The 23,941-nt window shown below is 46.6% G+C and overlaps 5 protein-coding genes across 7 annotated transcripts; 2 read left to right on the top strand and 3 right to left on the bottom strand.

The window, feature by feature from the left end:
* Positions 1-11,114: 11,114 nt before the first annotated feature.
* On the bottom strand, positions 11,115-12,298 carry LOC147185622 (small ribosomal subunit protein uS14). The gene is made up of 3 exons (XM_086104224.1): positions 12,159-12,298; positions 11,350-11,449; positions 11,115-11,223 (listed from the first exon to the last, which is right to left on the bottom strand). The coding sequence occupies exons 1-3, from the start codon at positions 12,218-12,220 to the stop codon at positions 11,215-11,217; spliced, it is 171 nt and encodes a 56-aa protein (XP_085960350.1). The 5' UTR covers positions 12,221-12,298; the 3' UTR covers positions 11,115-11,214.
* Positions 12,299-12,735: 437 nt separating this feature from the next.
* Positions 12,736-15,289, top strand: LOC147185621 (alpha-1,6-mannosyl-glycoprotein 2-beta-N-acetylglucosaminyltransferase-like). 2 transcript variants are annotated; one of them, XM_086104223.1, is made up of 2 exons: positions 12,736-12,860; positions 13,544-15,289. In XM_086104223.1, exon 2 carries the CDS (start codon positions 13,741-13,743, stop codon positions 15,136-15,138), a length of 1,398 nt encoding a protein of 465 aa, XP_085960349.1. In that variant the 5' UTR covers positions 12,736-12,860; positions 13,544-13,740; the 3' UTR covers positions 15,139-15,289. The 2 variants fall into 2 exon arrangements, with proteins under 2 accessions (XP_085960349.1, XP_085960348.1); XM_086104222.1 differs by having other exon boundaries at positions 12,736-12,879.
* LOC147185620 (WD repeat-containing protein 20-like) lies at positions 14,963-19,465 on the bottom strand. 2 transcript variants are annotated; one of them, XR_015099448.1, is made up of 5 exons: positions 19,202-19,465; positions 18,430-18,612; positions 16,905-18,314; positions 16,455-16,814; positions 14,963-15,110 (listed from the first exon to the last, which is right to left on the bottom strand). XR_015099448.1 is itself a non-coding variant. In XM_086104220.1 (4 exons), exons 1-4 carry the CDS (start codon positions 19,448-19,450, stop codon positions 16,758-16,760), a joined length of 1,899 nt encoding a protein of 632 aa, XP_085960346.1. In that variant the 5' UTR covers positions 19,451-19,465; the 3' UTR covers positions 15,541-16,757. The 2 variants fall into 2 exon arrangements, 1 of the variants encoding a protein (XP_085960346.1); XM_086104220.1 differs by lacking the exon at positions 14,963-15,110 and having other exon boundaries at positions 15,541-16,814.
* An 898-nt stretch (positions 19,466-20,363) lies between these two features.
* LOC147185619 (peptidyl-prolyl cis-trans isomerase FKBP3-like) lies at positions 20,364-21,931 on the top strand. Its single transcript, XM_086104458.1, has 7 exons — positions 20,364-20,520; positions 20,723-20,824; positions 20,910-21,011; positions 21,083-21,218; positions 21,298-21,365; positions 21,438-21,535; positions 21,757-21,931. Exons 1-7 carry the CDS (start codon positions 20,416-20,418, stop codon positions 21,809-21,811), a joined length of 666 nt encoding a protein of 221 aa, XP_085960584.1. The 5' UTR covers positions 20,364-20,415; the 3' UTR covers positions 21,812-21,931.
* A 160-nt stretch (positions 21,932-22,091) lies between these two features.
* On the bottom strand, positions 22,092-23,790 carry LOC147185618 (ubiquitin-like FUBI-ribosomal protein eS30 fusion protein). The gene is made up of 5 exons (XM_086104459.1): positions 23,732-23,790; positions 22,934-23,015; positions 22,698-22,842; positions 22,570-22,625; positions 22,092-22,300 (listed from the first exon to the last, which is right to left on the bottom strand). The coding sequence occupies exons 2-5, from the start codon at positions 23,006-23,008 to the stop codon at positions 22,175-22,177; spliced, it is 402 nt and encodes a 133-aa protein (XP_085960585.1). The 5' UTR covers positions 23,009-23,015; positions 23,732-23,790; the 3' UTR covers positions 22,092-22,174.
* Positions 23,791-23,941: the final 151 nt, after the last annotated feature.

Raw genomic sequence — 23,941 nt, 5'->3', positions numbered from 1 at the left:
TAAAATCGAATGTACTTACAAGACTGATCAACCAATCAAAAAAATAAGAACCGAGCAAAGAAACAACCATCTGACTCACAAACATGTTGACCAAGCAACTCATCAACCAATCCAATCAGCAATAAAAACATGCTGGTCTATGCCGTTTTTTTGGGGGGGTTCAGCTGACACGGTTCGCGAATGAACTGAATGGCGATCGGATCCCACCAATGTAGACACAAACACTTGAGCACCAGCAGCAACAAGGTCAATAATCCGACGGCGACTTGGTGCTTGGGAAGTCCTTAACTCATTCACTCCCAAAGACGTTTTTAAACGTCTTTTCCAGGCTTGGTCCAGAATTAGCTGGTACTGAATGAGTTAAATACACGTCTTGACATGTACAACTTGGCAGCAGGTGTGCACGCCGGAGGGAAAGCCGTCCTCTGCCACACACCTGGATCATGACATTCACAACCAACCAACCAACCCCCCCCCAAAAAAAAAAGAAAACCTGCAAAACTCTTCTCAACAGGCTCGCCTACTGCATTGTTTGCGCCAACCAGCGCCGTCTCCTCGCGCCCGGTCAATATATATTATGTCGTCGGCATGTACGACTTCTAAAGAGTCACTTAGGGGGAGACGTAAAGCAATTTTCCAGGACAAGGCGCGACGAGACGAGACGGCGTTGGGCGGGTCGAGCACAGCGTGGGCGATGCAGTTGGGTACATTTTCCATCAGAATGGTACAAAGCCATCGATGGGGGGGCGCTTACAAGAAAAGTCGCGTCGCCTGAATATAACCGTTGGATTGTCTGCAACAAAAAAAATGGAAAGTAAGTATAAAACCTGTGGAATGGCAGTAAGTTTGGAAGATGGTTGAGCGATTGTTTGGGAGGTTATACGAGTTTGTCAGATGTTTTTTGTTGTTTTTTTTTAGGGGGGGGGTTGGTTTTTGCTGAATGGATCGCTTTGTGATTGTTTGCTTTGCCGACTGGTTTGGTCGATAGATGAAATGCTGGGTCGACAACTTCTCGGATCTATTTGCACGTCGGACGGTTGATCGCTCGGTTCTCGGTGGATTTATGAATCCCTCGTTGGATTCAATCCATCAGGTTTGGAAATTGTTTTGTTTTGTTTTTTTTTTTCCTCCGCATTTCTTCCCATGCGTGGTTGGATTCAAGTCAACGACTGGAAGCGCTCCGCCACTCGTCAAACTGTCTTCTCATCTTGTGGGAGTAAATGGAAGACATTTTTTATAGGCGCACGCAAAGCCCGCCGTCTAAACAAGCGCAGCTCCGATATTCATACAAAGTGTGCACAAACAATGCCTGTGGCGCCCCAACAAACACACACACACACACACACACACACACAGCGACTGCCCAGAGTGTGTTTAATAGTCAAGGACACGTTCATTTGTTCCCAGCGAGCATGCAGCCTATTTACTGCAGCACTCTTCGTCTGAGCCGCTCTGCGCTCCATCTATTGATCAGCGGGCCCCGGTATTCACCCGCAGTCCGCCAGACTGATCAACACACGGGCGATTCGTCATTGCGGTGCCGTCGTGGGTCTTCAAAACTTCTAAAAATCAAGCTTTGGGATGTCTGGACGTTGACGAAGCGCTTCACGTCACTCCTGCTCCCCTCCACTTGTTTTTCTTTTCCCGCCCGCCGCCACGTTCTTCATCACTCCGCCGCATAACGACAACTCCCGACTGTCATTTTCCCGTCAGAATGTTCTCGTCACTTTGCCCATCCTGCCGTCACTCTCGCTTTTGCCACCGTCGCGGAGACTTTTTTTTCCCCTCTCACCCCGTCGTGGCTTCCAGGTACTTCAACGCTTTTTGACCACCTTTGAGACTCGGTCTCGTCCTTGACGTCAATCTTCTTTTTCAACGACTGACCATGACTTCCGTCTCGGATGTGTTCACCCGTCGGTCAATTTGGCGACGGCGCGTTTTGACAGGACAGCCGCTTTCGTCGCAGCCCGTTATCGGCGTCGGTCGTCAACGCCGAGTCGTCCTCGTACACTCTCGGCTAAACACATCCGGTACGATGACTAGGAGAGGGCACAGCCCAGGGTGTCAGCCAATGTTGTCCGACATCCCGCGCTTGGCCCCGACTACTGTTCTAATCATCTTCACGGAACGCGGGAACTCCAGAAATAACGAGAATTAAAAATCTAGAAAGACAAAGCGTTCTGATTGCAAGAGTCGAGCCGCTGTAGCGGCGCGCAGAGAGAATCGATTACCAGCCTGCTGGGGGGACGAGTGAAGAATCCAAATTGTACTCGCCTTGAGAGGCCTGAGTCAGAGCCGAGCTCTTCCGCGGAGGGTTCTGCAGCGCTCGCTGACTTGACAGTTTCAACCTCTCAGAATCGGTGAGGGACCAGTTTCGGAAGCATGGCATGCGACCCGAGTTTTCGCCTACTGTACGCGTGTAGTTTGGTATGCCGTTACGCTCCTTTATCCGTTTATGCCCCCCCCCCCTTCCAAAAAAAATGTTCTGTTGTGCTGCGTTAGTCGCTTTGGACTTTTAAAAGGTTCAACTGTAGTAAGCCTTTGACGATCGAGGGCGGACAATTGCGGATAATTGCGGCGAGGAGCTGACGAGTTCAGCGGTCCTGAACGTTAGTCGGAATAAGAGTCTCTGGCACGCAGGCAGAATATTGGATTCCGCCCCCCCCCCCCCCCCGCCCCACCCCGCCGCGCGCCCAAAGTCAATAAAAGGCACGGCCATTAAAGAGAATATATATGCTTTATTTGAAGAGCAGCACTACTGTGGCTCTTTTATTATTGACACTATTGCGCTGACACACACACACACACTCCAGCGCCCAACGCAATGAGTCTTACGTGGAAGTCGACACTAATAGAGACACAGCTCAGTTCAAACGGATTACACACAAAAAAAAAATGAATGTACCCCACTTCTCTTTGGTCCTTTTGCGCTACGTTGGCTTCTGCTACGATATCGAAATCCCAGAGGTTATTTTCTTTTTTGCCTGCAAGTGAAAGGCGGTGCTTTCGCTGAGTGGGCAAAAAAAAAAAAGCAAATCACGAGCGACCAGAGATTGAACAAACTATATCAGTCTTTTTTTTTCTTTTTTTTTTATGATAGCTGCGGCTTTGCTGACGCGAGACTCGCGGCAATAAAAGCACAAGCAATTACCATCAACTAAGTACAGATGGATATGACACGATGATTCAGAATCCGATGGGATGTACGAGCGAGCGTTTGGGAAACACTCCTCAACTGAAACGGTCGGTCGGTCGAATAGTCACTCAGTTCAATCAAGTTAAGTCTGTTTGATTTTAGGGATGCTTGGCTGTTTGGTCACTTTTTTTTTTTTTGGTTGGGTAGTTTCTTGGTTGCTTAGTCAGATTATTGGTTGGCTTGGTGAATGCTTGTTTTTTTTTTTTTTTTTCCAGGGGAACGGGGGGCAGGGGGGGATGTCATTCGATTGGTTGGTGATTTTATTTCCAATCCGTTGTTTGGTCTGTTGATAAATTGGTCGATCAGATTGTCGATTTGGTGGGTCGCTTGTTCAGATGGCTGGTTCTTTTGTTTGTGTGGGCCAGATGCGGATTCAGTCGGTCAAAATGGTTGATCGGTCAGGTTGGCTGGTGGTCAGTTTGTCGCCGGCGTGATTTAATCGGTCGCTTGGTTGGTCGTTTGGTCAGATGATAGGCTGGTTGTTGTGCGGTTGGGCTTTTGTCGGGTGGTGGGGGGCTGCTATTCAGTAGTTGGGAGGCCGATCAGTCGGTGGGTGGATCAGTTGGTTGGTTGGTCAGCTGATCAATCGGCAGTCAGTTAGTTGGTTGATTGTTCCGTTTTTGGGGGGGGGGGGGGTTTAGCTGTTTTTTTTTAAAGTTGTCAATTGGTTTTGTTGGTCAATGAATGATTACCAGGTTGATGATAAGCCAGTTGGTTGGTCTGGTGACTAAGCGACCGTTGATTGGTCAATTTATTGATTGGACGGTTTGTGGGTATTTGGTTGGTCGTTTTCCTTTGGGTCAGTCCCTCGATTGCTTTTTTTTGGAGGTCATTCACATCGTTGGTTGCCACTTGACACTTTATGCAGCAATCACTTTATTGGTTGGTTGGCCAGTTTTTTTTTTCATAATTAAGCCCTGAAATAATCTGTTCAGAACGGATTCAAACTTGTCGCCGATGAGCGAATCTTCCGCCGTGGTCTATCTGCTCTCCCATTCTTCACGGTTATTCCAACCCAGCCACGATCCCGTCAACTGCACTGATTGGTATTCATGCGAAGGACTAGCGGGAGGTAATGTGTGAAAATGTCGCATTTCCCCCCCTCCCCATCTGCTAATCTGTATATACACAAATCCAGGTGCGTAAACCTTGCGAGATGATTCACATTTTCGGTTCGGAGCCGGTTAATGAGTTTATTTATGAGGCAAATGAAGAGCGAGCAGAGTTGTTGGTGGCGACAGGGCGGTGAGGTGGAGCGATGTGCGGCCACCGCGCGACTCTTGCAAATTAACGATTTCCCGAAAAGGGCGGGACGGGTTCGACGACTCTCAATTCCAAAGAAAAGTTTCCCTGAAAGTTAACAATCAACCGCCGGTGAACTCCGCAGACGGCATCATTTGTATGTCGCCACAGCGGCGACGCGTGAATTTGCCGCCGCTCGGGACGGTTTTGTTTACCTTGTGACAATTGACCAATAAATAAAGTCTGCGCCGCTAAGGAGATGAGTTGTGGCGGAAGGAGGACACGAGAGCAGCGGATCGGCGTATTTCTTGTCGTCGTGATGTATTGTGGCAAAAAAATAAAATAAAAAAAGTTGAGGATGCTAATTGCTTTTAATGCATTGCTCCCGACACCGATTGTGACTACGCCAACAGTGACTGGAAAGATAAACAAGAAATTCAATTCTAATAATAAAATATAATAAAATATAATTCAACGCAATAAGAAATTCTTTGTTGGTCTAATGCTACATGTTTTATGTTCAATAAACAAACCGAAGCAATTTATGTGCAGGGCTGCCAGTAACGCCAACGATGCGCATTCTTGAACGACTAAGCTAGCCGTTACTTTTTCCAATTAAGTAATCAGACGACAGTCACAAGTTTGCGTTTTTGTCCGCTAAAAAACAAAATGAACTTTCCAAATGAACCAATCACATACACATACTTGTCTTCAAGTGGAGGCAGCGCGCATCTACCACCAAGTCCTTCCAATTCACCCCAAATAAAGTTCACACGTTCTAGGAGGCTTTCGGTGTTTCAAGTGCTTCTAATTAACCCGAAACCGAACTTCAGTGATTCAGTGCCAGTGTGCACTGTCGGCCATAAGGATACGTAAATATAATATCATAATTTAGGTACACTGGGTATCATAGGTAGATATACAACCCGTATGGATGAAAACTAACGGCCCGCCCTGTTCACCGTTTTAAGCGCAACATCGCCGTTTCTGCAGATACGTCTTCGCGCAGAGCAACCGGAGCGGCCAGTCAGCACTCCTGCTTGCAAGCGCAGTGAGAGTAAGCTGTAAATTGGCCCATACTGTATGCGAGTGTCTTTGGGGACCTCCATCCATCAGGCGACGGATGAGGTAGTGGGGGGCGGATAGCTGAAGTTTCCTTTATGGATGCGCTCTTTACGGTCTCCTTGACGAATACGCACCCGGAGGCCGCCATTGCTCCAAATTGGCACACGTGAAAGAAGAAACTAGATTTTGCCCATTATTGTGCCTCGGCGCCCTGCCTTTTGTATGTCGTTCGCCTGGCACGCAGGCGAGCTACGGATGAGGATGACGCTACTCATGAAGTCATTTTGTCGCAGAGGTGTTGTACTTTGGCTGAGCGGTGGGAGAATATAGACGCTATTGAGCCGAGGCGATGACAGTATATAAATCTGGCATATATTTCATATGTAAGGCGCACCGCATTCTAAGGCACATTGAAAAGAAGCGAAAATAGTGGCTTGCCACAGTTGCGTTCTACATCCACTAGATGGAGCTACGTTACAGGAATACAATTCAAAACAGCTTTATTTATATGCCGCTTTCACAACCGCTGCAGCTGTAAAAAAAAAAAATCTCTTTACAGAAAATTAATATCAGAATATTGATCCTTATATAAGGCGCATCAGATTCTAAGGCAAACTGTCGAAAATGGAATGCTTTTAGGTGCGCCTTGTAGTGCAGAAAATACAGCGTATATATGAAAAAAAAATTACAGGTCTCACTTCAACATACTTCCATCACACCAACCGTTCCACGATGTTTCTTTTCTTTGACCAAGAAGTAAGCGTGACTGCACTGCGTTTGTAAATCAAGCCTCACCAGGCTCTTGAAGTTACGTTCAGCGGAGTGGAAGCTTATCTTTCTGCTTGCCCTCGCTATAATAATGAGCACAATTAAGCATTCCGCTCAGCTCTGTGATTGAGCTGTTGTTATCTCCGCTGCCTCAACAACAACGCGCGCCTTCTCTTCTCATCCGTCAGCTTCATTAGCAAACATGGACACTGGTACGGGCGCACTCAAAAATGGCCAATTGGATCACTCGCGCTTTGACGGGTTCCCCGACTTTTTTTTTTGTATACTTCTTTTAATGCTCTTGGAATTGGGAAAGGAGAGCTGTTTGAATCTATTGTTTTATTTCTGGTCAGAATTCCAAGTTGTCCATTTTTTTTGGGGGGGGGGGGGGATTTTAGATAATTATTCCAAGGTTATTTGTGACTTTTTGAGAGTAGGTTGTCATTTCAAATTTGACAGCAAATAATTTTTCAAGAAAGAAAAGCAAATTCAGCACAGAAAGAAAAACATTCCAGACATGATACACCGCCCCCCCATCCCTCACTCCTCCCCCGTCCAGCAAATAACAGTACAATTCCTTTTTGTTGCCCGTCCGATGGAGACTGACATATTGAGAGTGAAAAGAATCAGATAAGGATTGTTTGTGTGTGCGTGCGTGCACACAAAATAAATCAATCGCTGTCATTACAAAACAAAGGGGAGACTTGGCAAGTCAAACGAAGACATGGCATGTCATCACATTAGCCTCTGTTAAAGCGCAATGGAAATATTGCTAAACATACAAACATTCATTTCTCTCAAGTAGCCAATTGATTTTGAACGATTCCCCGGAAGCAATGTGGTCTTCTACCTCATTGTTGTCGCCAAGTCTGATCGATTCCAAACGACGTCCGACCCGAGGCCCGTGGGGAAATCACTGATGACTTCTAGTGGACCTGTCAATCAAATTGTTAGAAATCAATCATCTGGTTCATTGAAGGAATCTTGTTGATGAGGGTAAACTGGTGACAGGTCACGGCAGCTGAGGTTTACGGACAAGATCCACCAGGTCTAAATAATTTGTTCCCTACAGTGAAGAAAAAATTTGAACCTTCCAAACGCAATCTTGCAAAAGTCAAACACAGCTTGAACTAAAATTTAGAAAAGATTTTTTTTAATCAACATAAATTTGTTTTTACAAGTAAAAGAAAAAAAAATACTTGGAACTGTGACCAAAACAAATATATATATATATACTGTATATATTTTTTTAAACTTCCAAAATTAAAAAAAAAATCTAAAAAAAAAACTGCTTCTAAAAGGAAAAAAGAAATGGCCCAAAATCCCCCCATGCAAAAAAAAAATAAATAAAAAATAAAATTGTGCCCTCAAGTCTATGTATGCATATGCTCAAAAAATAAGTAAAAAACAATACGTAATTGATATGCTAAACTAAAATTAAAAAAGAAAAATGCACATTTTTTTAAATTAATAAAAAACCAACAAGGAACTCGGAACTAAAAGCTATGTTGCTCATCAATCTTTTTTTAATCACCTGCCCAACATCCACTTAATGAAAAGAACTGGGGGGGGGGGGGGGGGGGGTTTGTTGTTTTTTTTTTTTTTTTAATGTAAGCGGAGGTGCACTTCACAGTGTGTGTGTGCGTGCGTGCGTGTTGGGAAGGTTAATCAAGTCTATGTTCTTTGGCCCCATGCACACACACATACATCGCCACGGGCATGCACACACACACGGCGCTCGTGTGTGAACCTAGCGGGAATGGGGGGGTGAAAGGGTGGGGGGAGCTCTGGCTGTCAGGACAAATCACGGTAAAACTCTCCGGAAGCTTCTGCCTGACCCTGCTGGAAGAAAAAGGGGAGGAAGAAGAGGGGGAGGATGATAGCGAGCCCACCGACAGCGGTGGGGGAAGAAAGGAGCCCTTTTTTTTGTTGTTTGTTTTGTAAGGAACTACGTAGTTCATGATATGTCGGGCCATTTGGTGAGCCTGGCCTTGTCTGGAGGGGGAGGGGCGTTATTGGGCGCCATACGAGGGCGCAATGGGCGCTCTCCGGCGGCTTTGAGTTGCGGTCCACGGCGACATGCAGAAATGCTCCCTGGGCTGAGCCACAAATAGACGCGCTGACATTCTGTTGTCGTTTTATTAATTCATAAATGTCAGACGGGATCACGCAGAAGGCTCGGGGGATTGCGGCCGTGTTTACAGGGCCGGCGTCGCCTTGTCCGCGGGGCCGTTGCCGCTGGGGGCCACATCCGTTTGTCCTACATGGGCCCACCTGGTGGACGTCTACTTATACGGCAACAATCCATTTGATTTTGCTTCAGGGCGGGCGAGGAGCGGGCCAAAACCAAACTTATTTGAAGGTATCGGGTTGTCGTGCAGGCCGCCGATGCCAACCACCGATACTTGACATACTGTATGACATCGAGTAAGTCAGTTTCAGTGAGTACTCAAAGAGTGAGTGAACGCACACAAAAAATAGTAATAATCTAAAAATAAAATACATAAATAAACATTCCTCCCTACGTTATGGATTTTCGGCTTTGGTCGTCAGGTACGAAAAAACAGCGAACGGCTGTATTTCAATGACAACATGGTCGGTTTCTCTTTTCAGAAAGTGACAAAAGCGGGGGAAAGTATGCCGACCCCTCTACAGAGCAGTTTTTCCCCCTCTCTTCAATATCCCACGAGAGGAAAATGTTCCTCCAAAGGACCCATTATGATAGATTTAATGACACGCATTTTGTGATACGCTGGTCAGCCTGTACGCATGCCGACTGTGATGATCACTAATGGCGCTGATGGTGCGAAGCGTAAAATGAACACGGAGGCAGTCAGTTGTGGCATCTTTCAGAGTGATATTTTTGTCATATGTAGTGTGTATTTTCAGAGCAGAAAAAAATGCTAAATGTATTGGGCAAAATAGGCCTCTCATACAAGAGGTTTTTTTTTTTTTGTCAGTGAGAATCAGGGTTGCTCATTGTCATGCTCATTGTCATGCTGAAAGTTAATGTTCCTATTCAGTATCACTAAAACGTTGCATTGACCACACGCTGCACAAAATGGGCGTTTGCTGCAGTTAAAATCAATAAAAATAAAAATATAAGCCTGTTGAAATGTTGATTGTATTCGCCTGGAATGATAACAACGCGGTGCTGCTGCCACCTAGCGGTTTAAATGTAACTAAACATTTTCGCCTTGAAATAGGGCACGTAACATTCATTTAATGTTGAATATTGGATTTGTATGTCATATTGAGATTGAATTTACATCAAATGTCCACTGGGACTCCTATAGAATGAAAAATGTTACATCTGGCGTGATTACTAACAAACGTTTGAGTGTTCTTTTTGCTCAAGACAACATGCTCCCTCTGTTCGCTGTTATGCTCAATGAACACATTTAGCTCTTTAAATTATTTATTAAATGTATTTTTCGGATATTTGCAACGCGACTGCATTGAATGACACACAATATTAAAGCTGGAAACATTTTTAAAGTATAGAGAGGACTTGCCTTCGGTTTGAGCACGTTCGCTGGATGTCATTTCAGTTGTCATTTAGTTCACGTTCTTCTCTTTCTCGACACCTGAAAAGCAAACAGTTGCAGGTTTGCAATGTTGGGAGACAACCCCAGAGCGTCATTTCTCAAACGTAATGTTTACCAATTGCAAAGAAGACGTATACAACAGCAACAACAACAACAAAATAATACGCGTTTTATCGAACTGTCATGCAAGTTGGTCATCGAGGAGTCAGTCAAGACAGTTGGTGAGCTGTTTGGTGCTCAGGTGCAGCACTGAAAAGTGCTGCATTATAACGTTAAAAGTTTGACCTTGGTTTTCAGTCGACGGCCATGCCACCATGACAAGACTCGTTCTCGAAAGCAAAACTACGTTGGACCTCATTAATTCCTCGAGACTAGACCACCTGGAAAAGACCGGCGCTGTCAGCGTTTTCCAATTTTTCATTCGACCAACAGATGGCGGTGGTGTTTTCCCCTTCCTGTCACGCCTCAAAACGCTCTTTTCAGAACTTCCAATTCTTGTTGATCGAATTCCGGTTCACGTCTTTATTTCACAATTTGTCATGCACTTAAAACACACACAAAAACACACGAAACGGAGGAATTTACGGATTTAACCGGAATTATTAATGGCCGCTGTTTTCCATCTCTTCCAGGTGCAAGACACCCGATCCAAATTAGCAGCTCATCAAGCCAGCTGTAAAGCAGGACTCGAACGACCCTCCTCCCCATGTGTCCATTTTGTGGGTTTAAAACCAGTAAAAAAAAAACATTAAAATAATCATCAGAGTGGATGGTTTTGGTATTTCAAGTGTGTTGTGAAACAGCGTTCAAGGTTTATCGATGATTTATCACTGAGCCACGTCAGGTGGGTGAGGAGGTTGATTCAGCACGGCGATGCTCTTCACATCCAGGAAATGTCGCAAGATTCAGGGTGTCGCGGGCAGCGAGAAATTATGCTGCCACAACTCAGGATCTCCCTTTGTAGACATTCTGGCCCATATTGAAGAGAAAAACTCCTAAATTGCATTTGAGATCTGCGGTGTCAGAAGTGCTGGAACTTTTCAAGTGGTATATTTTCAGAAAAAGCAAAGAAGCATCCAAGTAAATACGAAACGGAAAAGATGTTTGACCCAAATATAAGCAGCTGGGCTAATTTGGGGAATAATAACACCACTGCCCACATTTTAGACAGGAAAAACCTTGATTATAAAAATACTCAGCATCTTCATAAAGGCAGATTCTCATACCCATAACCTCTGTTGTGATCAGTCAAGTTCATAAACATTCTCATCATTGAATAAAGCACAGCATTCCAATTGGGGAAAAACAACATTTATTTGCAGCATGTGTCTCGAATAACCCATTCATCCAGCCTTCCAGGTAACAGTTGGCAGACGTCTTTGCGCATCGTGACATTTAATCCAGCTGTGGAGGAGTAAAATGGAGATCTAAGCAAAAGTGGCAACAGACACTCACAGAATCATTTACGGACTTCAGGTGAAAACAAAAACAAACATTTACGGGCAGTAAAAAGGTTAAGATGTGACTTGCCTTAACAAAGCCGATGTCCTTTGCGTACTGCCGGAAGCACTGGCGGCACATGTTGAGTCCGTATTTACGGATCAAGCCGTGTCTGTTCGAGCAAACCCGGCTGTTGGAAACAAGTGGAAATTTTAAAAACAATGTACTGTTAAGCCTACTTTAACAACTGACTGAAGCAACAGCACAACAGCCGAAGAGGTTTTACACAAAGATGTTTGTATGAATTTATGGGGAATTGTGAAGTGATGGTAACCAAGGTTTTTGTTTGTTGATTTTATTTTTTACTGGCAACTGTGCTTGAGTATTCATTGTACGTTTGAGTCCTGACGTTTTCAAAATACGCTTGTTAATACTGAAAAAAATACGTGCATCAAAACAAGAGTAAAAGAGAAAAATGGTGTGTTTTTTATTTGCGTGATACCACGTTGTGAAAATTAGCGTGCATAATACAAACACTTTGTACTTTACTTTGCAGTAAAATACATGTGTGTCTCCATTTTTAATTACGGGATTTTGAGCATTTGTTTACCCAATCTTTGTATTTTTCTACACGTGCATCCATGTTTCAAATTAAATAGTATGCGTAGATCGCATACTTCTGTTGTAGTTCTGTTACGTTTTAAAAGCGATTTTGAGATGCTAGCCTAGGTAGCCGTATGCATCGGGCATCAATCCGCCGCCATGTTCATTACCGACGAGTCTCCATGCGGTGCGCGTTTGATGGCAATTTTTTGACATACAAGGGAAATGGAAACCACGCCAAACTATTATCAGACGAGAATTAAGTACGGACACGGCGAAACTGTAAAAACACAAACCAGGATCGGGATCCCTGTCCAAATTTTCTGGGGTGACTCCAATAGAGCTGTTGGTGGCCCATCGTGTCTCTTTTCGCTCGAGCGTCGGAAAGGAAGACAGAGGTCTGCGCGTGCGCGAATGAAATTTTCCGGATCCGGTTTCAGTGAGCAGTCGGGTTGGGCGCCATCGAGTGGCCGGATGACCTTATAGAAATTACATCCAACATCAAAATAGGAAGCAACGTATAAAACGATTTCAATGCATTACAATGACTGGTATTTGGAATTGGTCATAATTACATCTACATTAACGAAAAACAAAAGCCCCAAAGCATGATTTGTCCAGCACCGAGCTTTACTGTCGTATTGTGTTCTATTGGTGATAAGCAGTATCAGCGAAAGTTAAAATCAATTTATGGAATTTTCTGAATATAAATGGTTTTATTTTTTCCCTCATTTAAAAACGATTCCTTTTAAATACATTTATGACTTCGCAGTCATGGTTTCTCTCAGAGTGCTTTGCTATTACCGTACTATTATTATAATTACTACTGTACAGCGAGCGCCCCCTGTTGAGCGAATGAGCGCTGTGCGATGGTTTGGTCCCGAAATTGGACATTTTCCCATCATGAGCCGTTAGCTGCTTCTTCCATGAAGCTCCTCGGGAGGGATGGAGCGGAAATGGGACACGGACGAACCGACGTTTCTCTCCTGAAGTGAACGGTGGGCGCTTTTACTTCAGGTAACCGACCCGATGAACGCGGGTGTGGCATTTATTTTTCGGACGGTACTGTTTTGAAGGACGGAGTTAGCTAGCCGTTGCTAACTTAGTGCTAGCATGCTGCGGTTCAGTGTCTACTACGACGGTAGAGACAATGTTTTAGGGCTCCAAGGGAGATTATATGCATTTGAATATATTTGCTTTACTTGTGCAGTAGGTAAAAGTGGGTTTCGAGAGGAAATGAAAATAAAACAATAAACACACATAGTGTCATGTCAAATGCCCTCTGATTAGATATTAAATCAGAGTTAGAATGCGATCATTTGAGAAGCAGTTATGTGTTCAAGCAAAGTAAAATTGGTTCGCTCTTTGAGTTTGATTTTATTGGAGTCAAATGACAAAAATGCCGTCCAAAATCAGCCTGACCAGTTAATCCAATTATATGCATCTCACGGGCTATTAACAGCGAAAAAGGGGGGTGGGAATGGGGTTTGCAGAGTTGTTGCGCGACGTCATCTTATGACCTACTTACCAATAAATATCAAAGGCAAACTCGGGTTCTTGGATGGAACACCTGCAGAACGCTGGTCAACCAACATTTTTGTCCGGAACAATTGAAATTCAGGAACGGTTTAAATACTACAGTTCAGAGCTAACTTGATGTATTGATTTGTGTTTCATTCAGGCAATTCATGCTCACGAGAACCTCGCTGCGTCCCAGCAACTGTCGTGCTTTCTTGGCTATTCCCCACCCGTCAGTGGCAGTGGAGCAGGATCCATGTTTCCAGCAATTAGCCTCTCTGCACCTTTTCCACCATCGCAACCACCCTCCCACAACCTGTTTTCTTTCCCCTCCTCCCTCCGAGAGCCCGATCCCCTACAATGAGATTCCGGATCTACAAAAGAAAGGTGATGATACTGACTGTGGTGGTTGTCATCTGCGGGCTGGCGTTGTGGACCAGCGCGCGGCAGAAGAAGATTGAGCCGTTCCCAAAGGAAGCGGAGGTGGAGGCCTTGGCGAAGAGAAGTAGTGGTGTTAGCACGAGTAGAAATAGCCTGGACGACCACGTCCGGTTGCAAGCCACGGTCGGCGTGAGCCGGGTTCCCGTCGCGCCGCTGAACCAGACGCGCCTGGAAAGAATAAAAGACAAAGACAACAAAGCCAAGCCCAATGCGGATAACACGACACTGGTGTACCGCGGCATCGTTTTCCAGCTCAATTTTGACCAGACGATAAGAAACCGGGAGAAGTTTCAAGCGGCGCGGCAGAAGGACGACCTGGTGGTGGTGGTCCAGGTCCACAACCGTCCGGATTACTTGAAGCTGCTGGTGGACAGCTTGCGCGGGGCCCGTGGCGTGGAAAGCATACTGCTGATATTCAGCCACGACTACTGGTCCCCCGAGATTAACAAAGTGGTGAACTCGGTGGACTTCTGCCAGGTCCTGCAGATCTTCTTCCCGTTCAGCATCCAGCTGTACCCGCAAGAGTTTCCCGGCAACGACCCGAGGGACTGTCTGAGGGACATTCCCAAAAAAGAGGCCTTGAAGTCGGGGTGCATCAATGCGGAGTACCCGGACTCGTTCGGGCACTACCGCGAGGCCAAGTTCTCCCAGACCAAGCACCACTGGTGGTGGAAGTTACACTTTACGTGGGATCGCGTGCACGTCCTACGGGACCACGGGGGTCTGGTGCTGCTGATCGAGGAGGACCACTTCCTGTCCCCGGACTTTATCCACGTGCTGAAGCTGATGTCGGCGCTAAAAGGAGAGCACTGTAGCGACTGTGACATCCTGTCACTGGGGAGCTACAGCCACATCGGCTACTCCAGCAAAGCCAACAAGGTCGAGGTGAAGGCCTGGAAGTCCACCGAGCACAACATGGGCATGGCGCTGAGTCGGGACACCTACCGGAAGCTGCTCGGCTGCACGGACACGTTCTGCACCTACGACGACTATAACTGGGACTGGTCCCTGCAACACCTGACCGTGTCCTGCCTGCCGTCCTACTGGAAGGTGATGGCCAGCGAGGCGCCCCGCGTCTTCCACGCCGGCGACTGCGGCATGCACCACAAGAAGACCGCCTGCATGCCGGCCGGCCAGAAGAGCAAGATCGAAAACATCCTGCGGAGCAGCGGCAACCAGCTGTTCCCCGAGAATCTCTTGATCACCAAGCGGCTGCCGTCCAACGGGGCCGGAGGCGTGGCCCCGCATGTGAAGAACGGGGGCTGGGGGGACATCAGGGATCACGAACTCTGCAAGAGTTATGTGCGATTACAGTGACCTTAATTGCTTCTATATCATATATCGTCTTTTTTTTTTTTTGCATCCTCAATGAAGAAGGCCTTTGAAAACTAAAAATCGGTGTGGACTTATTGCCTGTTTCACGAGACTGTTCCCCCTCGCCCCCCAAAAATAAAGTTGAACGTTGGGATTTTTGCCTCATGACGGATCACGTTTGTCTTTATGTTTACGTCGGATTTGTCGTATCTCTCGCTTGCGCAGCCGTTGCGCCTTGAAGATAACGCGATAAACGCTTACATGTTTTTAGAACGTGGGAGACGTGCCCGTAACTCCCAGCTTGATGCGGCAAGATTGCCCGAATTTGGAAATGAGATGCCCAATAATTGGCGAGTGATGATGTATCTCTATTTTTGGGAGGAAAAAATACAGACAGAGTTGTGGTTATAGTCTGTCAAATATTTTAATAGGCGTCACATGGAGGGAAAAAAAAGGCTGCCACTGTTCAAAACCTCACACTCTCTCTACCTGTGGGCGGTAGATGGAAAAAAATAATCAAATAAACATCCTCACGCACTGTCCAGCTCTCACGTGAATCAAACACAGTGTTGCTTTTAAAAAAATATTTCAATCGTCGTCTGCACGCCGCTCGCACTAAAGAGGAGTTGTTAGCTTGGGAGTCGATTCACAACAATAAGCCAGCGCGCGTTTCTGCAATTTCACCTGAGCTCGGCATGATGGCTGAACAAGAGCGTTTGCCACTCGCTGTAAAGATAAAAGCATCTCCTATAACTATAACGCCAAACGTTGCGGTAAAAAAAAAAAACAACAACAACAACAACCCTGAATTCTCTTTATGTACAATGGAAATGGGGGGGAGAAAAAAAATCTGCATATTTAAGATTTTCATATTAGATTTTCTGTATTAGAAATAGGCTCTATTTTTGGTCCTAAAAAAAAAAGGCTCAACTGTTAATCATCTCCATAAATCATTACAATATTTACATATCATACAGAGCGCATGTCATGTGGAAAACAATATTAAAATTAACAATAGGTATCAAGTTTTACTTCTATTTAACACCCCCCGCCCAAAAAAAGTACATCTGCCCTCTTTGAAAAAAACAAACACAAAAAAAAATTAAGTGCAAACATTGTTTTCCGAAATAATAATAAAATGAACGCGATTGCAGCATCCAACGTGGGAGACAAAGGGCGCCGACGAGCCAAGTGCTTTCAAAATCTGCTTGTGTTCTTCTGCGAGGATTAAAAACACGCACGCGCGCACACACACACACACACACACACCAGGGAGGAATTTGTGCAAATACACTTTGTGTGATTTAAGGAAGTCGTACCTCCATTAGCGGAGGATATGCAGCCACTTGAAAATATTGATCCCTTTTCGAGGCCCACCACATAGAATCAAGAAAACGGGAGAACGCTCCAACGAGACGACGGCGAGGCCTGATAAGAGCCGCCGCCGTCGGATGAACAGTGAAGCAGTCAGCCCGTCCTAGAAAAACCTTAAAGCTCCTCGCCTTTTTGTCAAATAGCACCCATTTCACTGCAGACTCAAGGCGGCGAGGTTCCGCCGCCCTCCATTGGATTGATCGTCACCCACCACCTCTGTGGATGTTGGAGGGGAGGGGGGGGGGGGGTTATACTACGGTTCCACTGGGCGAGTTGGCGGGGTTGTTTTGAGATGACAGCAGTCCCTGCGGAGACACGCGCCACAGACAAAACGGCGGGTGTGAGAGCCAAGAAAAATTCACCAGGATATGCTCAAAACGTGGCCCGTCACTCACCACTTTCCCGGGCCTGGCCCACGTGCAAACGAAGCCCTCCTGGCAAGCCGTGACCAGGCAGTCCTCCAGGAAGATCAACACCGTCAGTCTCTCGTGGGCGATCTTCTTGCACACCAGCGGCTCCAGCAGCGGCACGTCCTCCATGCGCGGGCACAGCGCCGTGCCCAACGTCTTGGCGTTGTCGCCCTTGGTGCCGGCCGCCCGCGAGGCGCCCAGCTGGCTGAGCTTGTCGCCGCTCTTGCTGCCGATGTGGCCGGCGCTGAGCATGCGCTTGTGCTCCTTTTCCGAGCGCTCCTTGCGCGTCTCGTGCAGCGACAGCGTGGCGAACTTGCCCACGCCGGCGGCGATCAGGGCGCTGTCGAGGATGCCGCCGCCGCCCTTGGCGGCGGTGCTACTGCTGCTACTGCTGCTGCCCGTGTGACTGTTGGGGGTGCTGCCGCCACCGCCGCCGGCCGGGGTGGACGACTGCGGTAAGCTGTTGGAGCGAGGCAGCGTCCCCGGGAGGGAGTTTGGCGTGTTGCCGCCGGTGCTGCTATTGCTAACGCTGTTTTTGCCATTGGTGCCGGAAGTGAAAATAATGTTTGCCGCCGTCGCCGGCGGGCTGGCGGCATTCATGACGTTAGTGTGAGTCCTCGTCCGAGACAAAGGTAGGTGAGGGAAGAGGATGTCCTCGGTGAGGTCCCACAGACACAACTGGGTATCCTGACCAACGGACCCGAATCGGTACGTCACGCTGACGGGCCGACTGTCCGTGGAGTTTCTCTTGGAAAGTCGGGAGTGGGCGCTGTTGGCCCGATCCCTTCCCGCGCTAAAGTGAATATGCTCGTAGAAGTCCTCGTCGCTGCCGCTAAACTCAGCGGGGGGCTCGCCGCCGATGCCGTCCTCCACGCTGGTGGTGCAGTGGTCGAAGGCCACCACGCTCACCCACGACTTGTGTCCATGTCCCCGGGCGATCACCCTGCAGTCCGAGAACGACCACACCGTCACCAGGTCGTCCTCGCCGCCGGCCACAATGTAACGCCCGTCGGGGCTCCAGCACACGCAAAGCAAACCGCCAAAGTAGCTCTTCATGGTGCCGTGCAGCTCGGCGGCGTCGAAGCCGAACACCCGCAGGTAGCCGTCCTGGCTGGCGCACGCCAGGAACTTACCATCCGGGGAGAAGGCGAACTCGTTGAGCGCGCCGTCGCCCACCGTCCAGCGCAGTAAAGGGTTGCGGCCCGACTTGCTCTTGCAGGTGTGCACGGCGTAGTTGTCCCCTTGCTTGAGGAGCTGGTAGTGGGGCGCCGCCGTGCCGCACGCGTTCTCCACGTTGTACAGGTACATGGCGCCGCTCGAATGGGCCACCAAAAAGAGGCTCTCGGAACCGGGGACCCAGCGCACGCACGTCACGCGCGACTTGTCGATCAGTCTCTGGGGAGGCCAAGGAGCAGTTGTCAAGGACCAGCCCTTTTCTCGCGAATACCGAACAATTTATCCAACGCAAATCAACGTCGTCATCAAGTCCAATGCCATTTTCAAATCCCACCTCTTCATTGAAGAGCTTGCTCGTCTCCTTCTTGATCGGGTCGATGAGCTGCACCTGGCCCGCCGAGAAGCCCACCAGCAGCGAGACGCTCTCGGCAGTGGCCGTGAGCGGGTTGAAGTCGTGGCACGTGGGCTGCGTGCCTTTGTATAGCCGCTTGTCGATGGGCTTGCTCAGGTCGGCGGCCTGAAAAGCACGAGAGATTCAACTAAAACCTTTTCACCTCTTTAAAGCCTCTTCCTGTCATCGTTCTGAAACAAGAAATCCATGTCGTAAATTAAATTCAGTTCGATTTGTTTTTACAGATGTTGGATTACTGTTCAAAAACTGAGACTGATAAGTAGGCAAACGCTCATATTTTTGTCGCTCACATGAGGTGACATGAACGCAACGTGACGTCACTACAACTACCTCTCTCACTTTTGACCTCAAGGTCGAGAGCGACCACCTGACATTTCGGCAATCGCGTCATGTTGTCATCTCATTCCTGCAAACATGTCAAATATAAACATAGCATTCGCGGCATGGCGGTCACGCATAACTGTTGTGAAAGTTCCACAGTGAGACGAGCTCACTTTAAGTGTTGAACAACTGTGGCGATTATATTAGCTGGAGTTGCTAATTAGCGTCAAAAATTGTTAGACGCTACATGGCCTCGTCCGGAGAATATGCGACACCAGCCGGGTCGAGAGCGGAGGTGGACCAGAGACGCCGAGCCGTTGCGGTTGCTCCAGAGCCAACGCGTTCAATGGCAGCTACTGTCAACGTTGTTTACCTTTCTCACACCTTTGTAGATATAAAAGTAGAGCTCCCGGCCCACATTGAAGCAGATCCTGTCGCCATTGCCCGACTGGTCGTTGACGTTGACGAAGGAGACCCTTACGGGGTTGGATCCCTGCGAGTTGAAGGGTACCCGATTAGGGCGGCTGTACTCGGAGTGCGTGAGGAGCTTGTAGACGCCTTCCCGGGTGGTGAATTGCGTTTTAATCTCGTTCGTCTCCTTCCCTCCTCCCTCCGCCGCCATCTTGAAAATCGCCGCTCATCCTTGTCCAAGGCCCCGGATATTGCGGACGACGCATGTGCATTTCAGACCAGCGGTCATGCGCACTGGGTGGTCACAACAAGTCACGTGAGACGAATAACGAAAATAAACAATGACCAAGTGACGAAACAGGTACCAGATCAACGATTGGCTGTCCTCAATGCTGTACTGAAATTATAAATATTATCCCAACAAGATATAATCCAAATTCGTACATTTTAATTGTGATCTTGATATTGAGGCTGAAGTGATCCCTGACAGATATTTGTTTTCATTTTCATTCAAAGTTTTATAGTGAGCTCACAATGCCAGAAAATATGTAATAGAGTTTCAGGAGAAGCTGAGGAAAATAAAAAACAGGTGTCCGTATCAACTTGAAATCTTTTCACCAAATGTTTTACAGGGTACATTTTATGTATACTTTTTAGAGAAACCTCTCTAATTTTGTTGGTGATCAAAAACTATGGCGCTTACAGATAAACGCTGTGCCCAACTTACTGCTTACAAGTTTGAAGACATCTCTGATGCAAACTAATTATGTGACACACTCCGTTAAACATGTCTCCGTGATCAAATCAAAACAAACATTCTTCGAAATATTGCAAATCTTTCTTAAAAAAAATACAAATCCATTATTTTTGTTTGCAATCCGTTTTTTGTTTTGATTTATTCAAATGACATTTTTGATTGATTGCAAATAAAGACATATTTCTCTCCATACATTGTACTTAATTAGCCGCTAGATGGCAGAATCAGTATTTCAGCCGGTTATGTACTTCCTGAATCCCCGATTACTTTTTTCAATTTTGTAATACATATATCATCTCGGCGTGAGTCTTTGTATAGTAATGTAATGTATTTTTTGAAGAATATGTCGGGGTTTTTTGTGGGTGTTTTTCTTTAAATTTTCATTACCGAGGTCAAAGTTCACAGGCTGTCCACTCAAAATGGCGGACGAAACAGTACGTGAGTGGAACGACGAGCAGCTTAAAAGTGACGATTTGCCCAAAAAAGACCTGATCAAGTTCATTCAGGACAATGCGGCGCACTCGGTACGTCTGTCAGTTGAGTATTCCGAAGCCGCGGTTGTCGTTTTAAAAGTGCATTTTGACGAGAATATGCCTCATTCGCGTGATGCAGCCTAGCCTGTGCAGCCCCACATGGGGGCGGAAATCACTGTTTGCAAACAAAGCGGCTCCTGTATTTCACATATAACCTCCCGTTTTCTCAAATAACACCTTATTCTGTGTTTAGTTTCTCAACGAGCACAGATTGCTGGGAAATATCAAGAACGTGGCAAAAACGGCCAAGAAGGAACAGCTCATCGTCGCCTACAATGAGCTGTTTGCCAGTAACGTGAGTGACGTCACGCTGACGCGCGTTTGGATGCATCTTAAATGCGCACCGCGTTTTGGGAAAAAAAACTTTCGGTATTTTGTAGAGGTTTAAAGGCACAGAGCCGGTGGAAGAAGTGACGAAGCAGGTGAAAGCTGTAAAAATCGATGAGAAGCCCAAAGAGGTCAAGGTTGAAGTTGTGGATGAGGTAAAGACCCAGGCACTAGCAGGGTAATTTTCTGTACAATTATCGTAAGTGCAGGTGTTGCTTCCCTTCAGGGTCCGCCCAAGTTTACCAAAGCAACGCTGAAGAAAGGTGACAAGACCAACTTCCCCAAAAAAGGCAACACTGTGAGCTGTTGGTACACAGGGACACTGGAGGACGGCACCGTCTTTGACACCAACATCCCCTCAGGTGCTTAGCTGCACTCGGTAGCCGTTCATGTTGACTTTGCAGTCAGACCAACCAGGGTCTCACTCTGTGATCTCCGCAGCGGCCAGAAAGAAAAAGCAAACCAAGCCGCTGAGCTTCAAAGTGGGCATGGGCAGAGTCATCCGAGGGGTACGTGTGTTATTCCCGTTGCTGTTCTCCCCTTTTTGTCTTTTTTTATTTAACGTTGTCGCATTCCCATAGTGGGACGAGGGCCTGTTGACCATGAGCAAGGGCGAGACGGCCCGCCTGGAGATCGAACCCGAGTGGGCGTATGGGAAGAAGGGCCTACCAGAGTCCAAGTATCTTTTTTGGGAAGTAGATGTGAAGTCATTAGAAATTGTGAGGATGGGTCTTAATGCAACGTGATGCTTGAAAATGTCTCAAAGGGACATATGCGTGTTTTGGGAGGCCGCAACATGCCTCAAAAATTACTCGTTTTGGCAAGCATGTACATACACAGGTGAAAGTACATTGACATGTATTTTACTGCCCATCTGCTCCTTAACTTTTTTTTCTCCAGAATTCCACCCCACGCCAAGCTGATCTTTGAGGTGGAGCTGGTGGCTGTGGATTAAAGATGAACGTTGGTAACCGGGAATCCAAATTACGTAACCATTTTGTTGTCAATGTCAATGTAATTCCCTGCACACATGAAATATCTTTTTGTTTGCATAAAATCTAACTTTTACAAACAAGACTGTCGTTGTATTTTTTCCTTACATACACATTTAAGTCAACTGAACCAAATCCTATCTGATAAAGATCTATAAGGGATGCATATTAACTAGTTCTTGTCTAATATTGAACCGAGACCCACCAAGAGTTGCTCCAGAAGACAAACGCTCCACTACGGTGTGCCGAGTTTTAGCGTTTTATTCACAGCAGGAAAACATTTTAACTGTGCCAAAACGTCTCGGTATGGTCATCGCGCACTCTTCTTAGGAGTTGGCATTGGGTCCCTTTTTCTTGCCGAAGGTGGGCACCACGTTGACGAAGCGCCGGTTGTACTGGATGCGACGCTTGGCGCGGCCAGTCTTCTTCTTCTTCTTCTCCTGCTTATCCACCTGCCACACAAAAATGAGCAGAATGCAAGACTTGTAAAGTTATTCCGGACATCACATTTCAGAAATCCCATCCGTTCACAGCCCTGATATAGACCCCTGAATTTCATTTTAACAATAAAATCCATCTTTCATGCTTTACAGAAACATTTCATGGCTTATAGATTTGCTAACTAGCATTGTACCACCAAACAAACACTCAAATTTGGCTATACAAAGGGTGAATTCACGTGATTTTTTTTTCTAGTGTTTATTCTGGAAACAATCCTCACCTTGGGGGTCTGGCCTCTCACTTTTCCAGCACGGGCCAGAGAGCCGTGGACCTTACCTAGAAACAAAGGGGAAACGGTATAAAAAAAGGGGGGCTCACTGCTGCAACGTCAAATATTTCAACACTGACCTCCCAGGAGCCTGCCGGCGACCTCCAAGGTGCAGTGCTCGGAAATGCCGCACGATGCAAGTGAGGCATCATCTTCCAGGGGGCAACCTGCGAGCAGCACCACCTGATCCTCCACGAGGAGACCCTCCAGAGTCTGGACGTGAGCCTGATGTGTGGCAAAACAAACTATTGCTGCCCAGTATCACAAAATATAGCCTCGCGATCCAATTGTGTGACTTGCATTTATTTATTTCTACCTTAATTTGTCCCACAGTTTCCTGACCGGTCACCTCAAGGGTGTGAGTGTTCTGGGCACGCAGGAAGAGCTGCATCTTGATCCTAAGAAGAGAGACTGCAATTTAATTGAGTCGAACTATGATTATACATGATAACTGTAGCACACTACATTAGGTAAAAAGATAACATTTGTACAATCCCTTAAGAAATTACTACGGTCACATACATTCACAAAATGATTTATGTTCCATGTATTTTTAAATATAGATGTAAATGCACAGTTCAGAGAGTAAGACATTGCGGGAGAAGGTTGGTTTGACAGCCAGACAAAATATTTGACTACAAATTGCAAGTCTGTTATTGCATTCTCTTTGATCCCGAACATCTCTCAAGGAGAAAACTTTGGACCGATAAAACACCAGCAACTCGCGCTTTTGGTCAACCCTTTTTAGATTTTACTATTTAAATTGTCACTTGGCTGAAGCTCACTAGGCTTCGTTAGGGAAGAAAAAAATAAAACCAGCAACATTTGGCACATGTAAATAACAAACGAAACCGTGAAAACATACTTTTGGGGCAGGAAGAGAACAACGTTGTCGCGGTAAGGCTAATGCTAAACTACATCAACTCGCAACATGCGGCACACGAGATTGGAAGGGGGCGAAAAGGGGACACTAAACACACAAATTATAACCAGTCTAGTCAACGTGAAGGTTAAATAATATGTTCAAGTGTGTTTTGGGTGCATCTGCGACACACAATAAAAGCCAGTTCCAGGCTAAAACGCACATTTACCACTCGATTCCGACAGGCCTTACCTCGTTTAGGTGCTAGTCGTTAGACGCGCAGCATAGAAAAGGCTGTTCGAGGTGACGATACTGCGCATGTGCTATATACGTAATTGCGTATCGACAGACGGAGTTCCCCCGCCCCATGTGTCGTCGCCATATTGGATGTGTCGTCGCCATATTGGATGTGGCGTAGTTGCACTATATGCGCACATATTTAATCCTAGAGTAGAAATATGA

Source organism: Hippocampus guttulatus, chromosome 23 (genome assembly GCF_054856545.1).
Source record: "Hippocampus guttulatus isolate MCC_2025c chromosome 23, RoL_Hgut_1.0, whole genome shotgun sequence".
In the NCBI taxonomy this organism is placed as follows: Eukaryota; Metazoa; Chordata; class Actinopteri; order Syngnathiformes; family Syngnathidae; genus Hippocampus; species Hippocampus guttulatus.
The sequence above is the reverse complement of the archived record's forward strand: the minus strand, read 5'-3'. Positions and strand labels throughout refer to the sequence as shown.

What these genes read in the sequence shown, in the direction of transcription:
- LOC147185621 (XM_086104223.1), top strand. Translation starts at nt 13,741, where the DNA reads ATGAGATTCCGGATCTACAAAAGAAAGGTGATGATACTGACTGTGGTG.
- LOC147185622 (XM_086104224.1), bottom strand. Translation starts at nt 12,220, where the DNA reads ATGGGCCACCAACAGCTCTATTGGAGTCACCCCAGAAAATTTGGACAG. An exon ending in GGACAGGGATCCCGATCCTG is followed by an intron (nt 11,450 to 12,158) that starts GTTTGTGTTTTT and finishes TGTTTCCAACAG; the next exon opens with CCGGGTTTGCTCGAACAGAC.
- LOC147185619 (XM_086104458.1), top strand. Translation starts at nt 20,416, where the DNA reads ATGGCGGACGAAACAGTACGTGAGTGGAACGACGAGCAGCTTAAAAGT. An exon ending in ATGAGCTGTTTGCCAGTAAC is followed by an intron (nt 20,825 to 20,909) that starts GTGAGTGACGTC and finishes GGTATTTTGTAG; the next exon opens with AGGTTTAAAGGCACAGAGCC. An exon ending in AGGTTGAAGTTGTGGATGAG is followed by an intron (nt 21,012 to 21,082) that starts GTAAAGACCCAG and finishes GCTTCCCTTCAG; the next exon opens with GGTCCGCCCAAGTTTACCAA.
- LOC147185618 (XM_086104459.1), bottom strand. Translation starts at nt 23,008, where the DNA reads ATGCAGCTCTTCCTGCGTGCCCAGAACACTCACACCCTTGAGGTGACC. An exon ending in CGCCGGCAGGCTCCTGGGAG is followed by an intron (nt 22,626 to 22,697) that starts GTCAGTGTTGAA and finishes CTTTGTTTCTAG; the next exon opens with GTAAGGTCCACGGCTCTCTG. An exon ending in TGAGAGGCCAGACCCCCAAG is followed by an intron (nt 22,301 to 22,569) that starts GTGAGGATTGTT and finishes TTTGTGTGGCAG; the next exon opens with GTGGATAAGCAGGAGAAGAA.
- LOC147185620 (XM_086104220.1), bottom strand. Translation starts at nt 19,450, where the DNA reads ATGGCGGCGGAGGGAGGAGGGAAGGAGACGAACGAGATTAAAACGCAA. An exon ending in GCAAGCTCTTCAATGAAGAG is followed by an intron (nt 18,315 to 18,429) that starts GTGGGATTTGAA and finishes TGGCCTCCCCAG; the next exon opens with AGACTGATCGACAAGTCGCG. An exon ending in GGGCCAGGCCCGGGAAAGTG is followed by an intron (nt 16,815 to 16,904) that starts GTGAGTGACGGG and finishes GTGTCTCCGCAG; the next exon opens with GGACTGCTGTCATCTCAAAA.